The sequence below is a fragment of the Toxorhynchites rutilus genome, chromosome 2, assembly GCF_029784135.1.
Source record: "Toxorhynchites rutilus septentrionalis strain SRP chromosome 2, ASM2978413v1, whole genome shotgun sequence".
Classification (NCBI taxonomy): domain Eukaryota; kingdom Metazoa; phylum Arthropoda; class Insecta; order Diptera; family Culicidae; genus Toxorhynchites; species Toxorhynchites rutilus.
The window spans coordinates 319,268,127-319,272,198 of NC_073745.1; the positions used below are offsets into that span (position 1 = coordinate 319,268,127).

The 4,072-nt window shown below is 41.3% G+C and overlaps 1 protein-coding gene across 1 annotated transcript; it reads right to left on the reverse strand.

Moving 5' to 3' along the window:
- Positions 1-220: 220 nt before the first annotated feature.
- Positions 221-2,302, reverse strand: LOC129770046 (cyclic nucleotide-gated potassium channel mll3241-like). Its single transcript, XM_055772639.1, has 3 exons — positions 1,889-2,302; positions 1,700-1,828; positions 221-1,241 (listed from the first exon to the last, which is right to left on the reverse strand). Exons 1-3 carry the CDS (start codon positions 1,949-1,951, stop codon positions 948-950), a joined length of 486 nt encoding a protein of 161 aa, XP_055628614.1. The 5' UTR covers positions 1,952-2,302; the 3' UTR covers positions 221-947.
- Between the last annotated feature and the right edge of the window lie 1,770 nt (positions 2,303-4,072).

The window sequence follows — 4,072 nt, forward strand, 5'->3', positions numbered from 1 at the left end:
CCATTGCTAGCCACACCTCTCAACGGAGAAAACTTTTCAACTTGACTTTATGTGGATGTTTTGCGTGAGCTCAAAACATCTGATTGCGAGTTCCAGTACACATGTTTGTACCCCGATTATGAAGAGCCTAAAGTGTTGACTAGAATTAGGCTCGGGTTTGCTCAGCTGTCTGAGCTTGATCAAGACGGGTCTATGGTACTAGGTGAGGCCGTTTCGTCACTAAGTTGGTTAGGGGAGCGGTATATAAAAAAGTACGGAAGAAAGCAGAAGGGGATTTTTTTCCTTGAAGCGTGAAAGAGACAGACTGATCACGAGCGAGCTTGGGCACAAGCGTATTGTGTTTTGTTTACAAACAAAACACAGTAGACTTCCAAGATGGCTGAAGAGTGGTTTTAGCAAGTTGGCCCACCTTAGGATATACTTCTACGCGCCTTGAGCTTGATAACGATCGCATCAGCAGACCGTTATCGAGAATCTAGTAAAGCGAGAAGACTCTTGCAAATTCACGGCTGATACGAACTTAGGTATTGGCTTCAATTCCCGATCGGTCAGGGATTTTTTCGGGTTGGAAATTTTCTTGACATACCATGGATGAAATGCGCTCACGCAATGCCTCAAAATGTTCATTTGGAAAAAAATCAATTTCTGTGACAAAACCAGTCCGTTCTTTTATTTTTTTATTATCTTGCTTACTGGTTCAGTTTGATGCTATAAAGGAAAATTCTAACATTTAATTATCTTTAAGATAACTCGTCCAGCTCAAAGCTTTGTAGGGGAATGAGGTGGGACCATCATTATATTTAAAATTTAAAAAAAAAGAAAAAAAAAATAATAATTCAATTGAAGCTTGGAAAATGCTATGAAATATCAAACTCATTAGAAATTTAGTCTGATCCCAACGCATTGCTCTAATTGTGAGCAATAGTTACGGTTCTTGGTATGGACATTTAATAGTCCATCCCTATGCTGCAGTTTTCGCTGCAACCCGCGATAAGAACCCATTGGCCGGCGACGCAACCGTTCAACCGGTGAATGGCCCCCGTCATCAAAGCAGTAGCCCCAGGATTAACTTGGGCACATATCCCGAGGATTGCTAAGCGCATCATTTCCCCCCTCCGCTCGTTGCCACAAACTAATAATAAAGTTAATAAATAAATAAGTAAGACGCAAAACGATGCAATGATTTTTCCTTGCCACGTTTCCGGGACCATATCGCCGTATCCGACCGTACACAGCGTTATCTGGCGGTCGGAATTCGGATCCAGCCGGATGATGCGAAGGTGCGTGGAGGTTCGCCACAGAGCGAAGGTGTCGATTAATTCCGACGGATTTTCAACATACATTATGGTATTTCCACGTATGAGCACACAGGTTGGCAGGCGAGATGAAAAAAAAAGAGAGAAGGTAAAGGTAAATTTGGAAGACATTAAACATTGAAATTCTAATCTGCACTCAGGGCAGGTTCGCATGCGCGTGAGTGGGGTGCGGGATAATTCGGTTGATTGCTTTGCTTCAGTCGGGGGAATTTTTCATTCCTGATTAGGGACCGACTTTCGCCGCCATGTGAGGAACAGGCACGCACGTTTTGGGGGCCAATCTTTCTTCCCACTGGTGGATAATTTAATTGCTCTCGCACCCCATTCGATCTGCGCTGCTGCCGCTGGAATTTCTGGTTTCCGTAGCTAAATCCCGTACTCACCACACTCCACCATAAGGCTTGAGCAAAGTTGTTGAATATTGTGTTCTCCACTTCCTTCTCCATTAAATACACTAAAGACGAGGCAAAAATAAGGCCCAGAAATCCTATGTACAACGTTGTAATTAATTCCTGAAACGAGAATGGAACAGATAAAGTTTGGTGAGAGTTAGTCGGCCACACTATCGTTACAATAATAAATCTGCTTGAATTGGTGGCCTTATCACTGTTGGCCCTCCGGGCTGATATTAACATAGTTGATTTTTTGTTTTCAGTCTCAAATCTATCTTCTATCTTCTATATATATAAAAATGGAGTGATGTCTGTCTGTCTGTCTGATTCTTATAGACTCGGAAACTACTGAACCGATCGACATGAAAATTGGTATGTAGGGGTTTTTGGGGCCGGGGAAGGTTTTCGTGATATTTTGAGACCCCTCCCCCCTCTCTAAGGGGGGGCTGCCATACAAATGAAACACAAATTTCTGCATTACTCGGAAATTAACCAAGCAAACGAAACCAAAGTTGGCATGTGAAAGTTTTAGGGTGCAATAAATGTTTCTATGATGGTTAGACAGTCCTTCCCCCACTCAAAGGGGGGCTGCCATACAAATGAAACACAAATTTCTGCATTACTCGAGAATTAATCAAGCAAATGAAACCAAATTTGGCATGTGGAGGTTTTAGGATGCAATAAATGTTTCTATGGTGATAAGATACTCCTTCCCCCTCTCTTAGAGGGGGCTGCCATACAAATGAAACACAATTTTTTGCATTACTCGGAAATTAATCAATCAAACGAAACCAAAGTTGGCATGTGAATGTTTTAGGGTGCAATAAATGTTTCTATGATGGTTAGACAGTCCTTCCCCCACTCAAAGGGGGGGCTGCCATACAAATGAAACACAAATTTCTGCATTACTCGAGAATTAATCAAGCAAATGAAACCAAATTTGGCATGTGGAGGTTTTAGGATGCAATAAATGTTTCTATGGTGTTAAGATACTCCTTTCCCCTCTCTTAGAGGGGGCTGCCGTACAAATGAAACACAAATTTTTGCATTACCCGAGAATTAATCAAGCAAATTAAACCAAATTAGGCATATGGAAACTTTAGGGTGCAATGAATGTTTCTATGGTAGTTAGATACCCCTCCCTCCTCTCTTAGGGGTGGCTGCCATACAAATGAAACACAAATTTCTGCATTACTCGAGAATTAATCAAGCAAATGAAACCAAATTTGGCATGTGGAGGTTTTAGGATGCAATAAATGTTTCTATGGTGATAAGATACTCCTTCCCCCTCTCTTAGAGGGGGCTGCCATACAAATGAAACACAAATTTCTGCATTACTCGAGAATTAATCAAGTAAATGGGCGGGACGAAGTTTGCCGGGTTAGCTAGTAAGTTATATTTATATCTAATTTACAATAGAGGCTGTTAATATGATGTTTACACACCATTCGATAATCCATGTAGAATGGCCATCATAGCCATCATAGAAGAATTGGATCGAAATCCACCTTCTACCCTCACTGTTAACAGGAATAGAACATTATTCCGGGTTCAAGTTACAGATAAGATTAATGCGATAATTAGTTACTATCATTGTCAGGAGTGCTACGGTACATCGGCCCACCCCGAGCAAACCGGTGAACAAATACGTCCCATCGGTACAAGAAACAAATGACCAGTTCCTTCATTACGTCGGACAATGCCTTGGGTGGGCCCAAAAGGGGAGCCTTCACTGTGGCGTCATGCGAGAAGTTTACCCGGAGATCCGACCGAACCAATCTAACTTGGGAATGGTCGAAGAAACTGCGAATTAGTAAAAAAAACAAATAAAACATTGCCATCGCTGCTGCCGCAAACATAAAAGAGAAAACAAAACGGCTGATGGCAATTTAGATAATGAACTTCTGGGACGCGTTTCTCTTCGGCTCCCAGGAACGAATATCAAGAAAATTATACAAAAAATATTAAGTAAGAGTCAGTACGCGATGTATGCTTTTATCGACATTTCATATGAGGGGATTAGAATGCAAGGGGTGTAAGTGATTTGCTCGATTTCTCTTCATCAACTTTTTCTTTAGTTAATAATTCAACTGCAAAAACGTTCCAAAATATACAAGTTAATGCCATAATTAGACGCTATATTTATACATCCAAGCTACATTTGGGTGATATATGGTGCGTATAATGTCCGAGATTCAGGTGCAGGGAAAGATTCTTCCAGAGGAAATAACACCTAGTCGAGTTGACGGTTGAACTACTAATGAAAAATCTTTATTATTCTACAGTAGTTGCTATGTTCAATATATATAGCAACGGAACGATGTTGCATATGCCCAGGTTGCCTTGATGCTTCAACACTCCTCC

Coding starts and splice junctions, on each gene's coding strand:
- LOC129770046 (XM_055772639.1), bottom strand. CDS start 1,951: ATGTTAATATCAGCCCGGAGGGCCAACAGTGATAAGGCCACCAATTCA. Junction 1,829..1,888: donor ATTCAAGCAGATTTATTATT/GTAACGATAGTG, acceptor TTCTCGTTTCAG/GAATTAATTACAACGTTGTA. Junction 1,242..1,699: donor AAGCCTTATGGTGGAGTGTG/GTGAGTACGGGA, acceptor TCCGACCGCCAG/ATAACGCTGTGTACGGTCGG.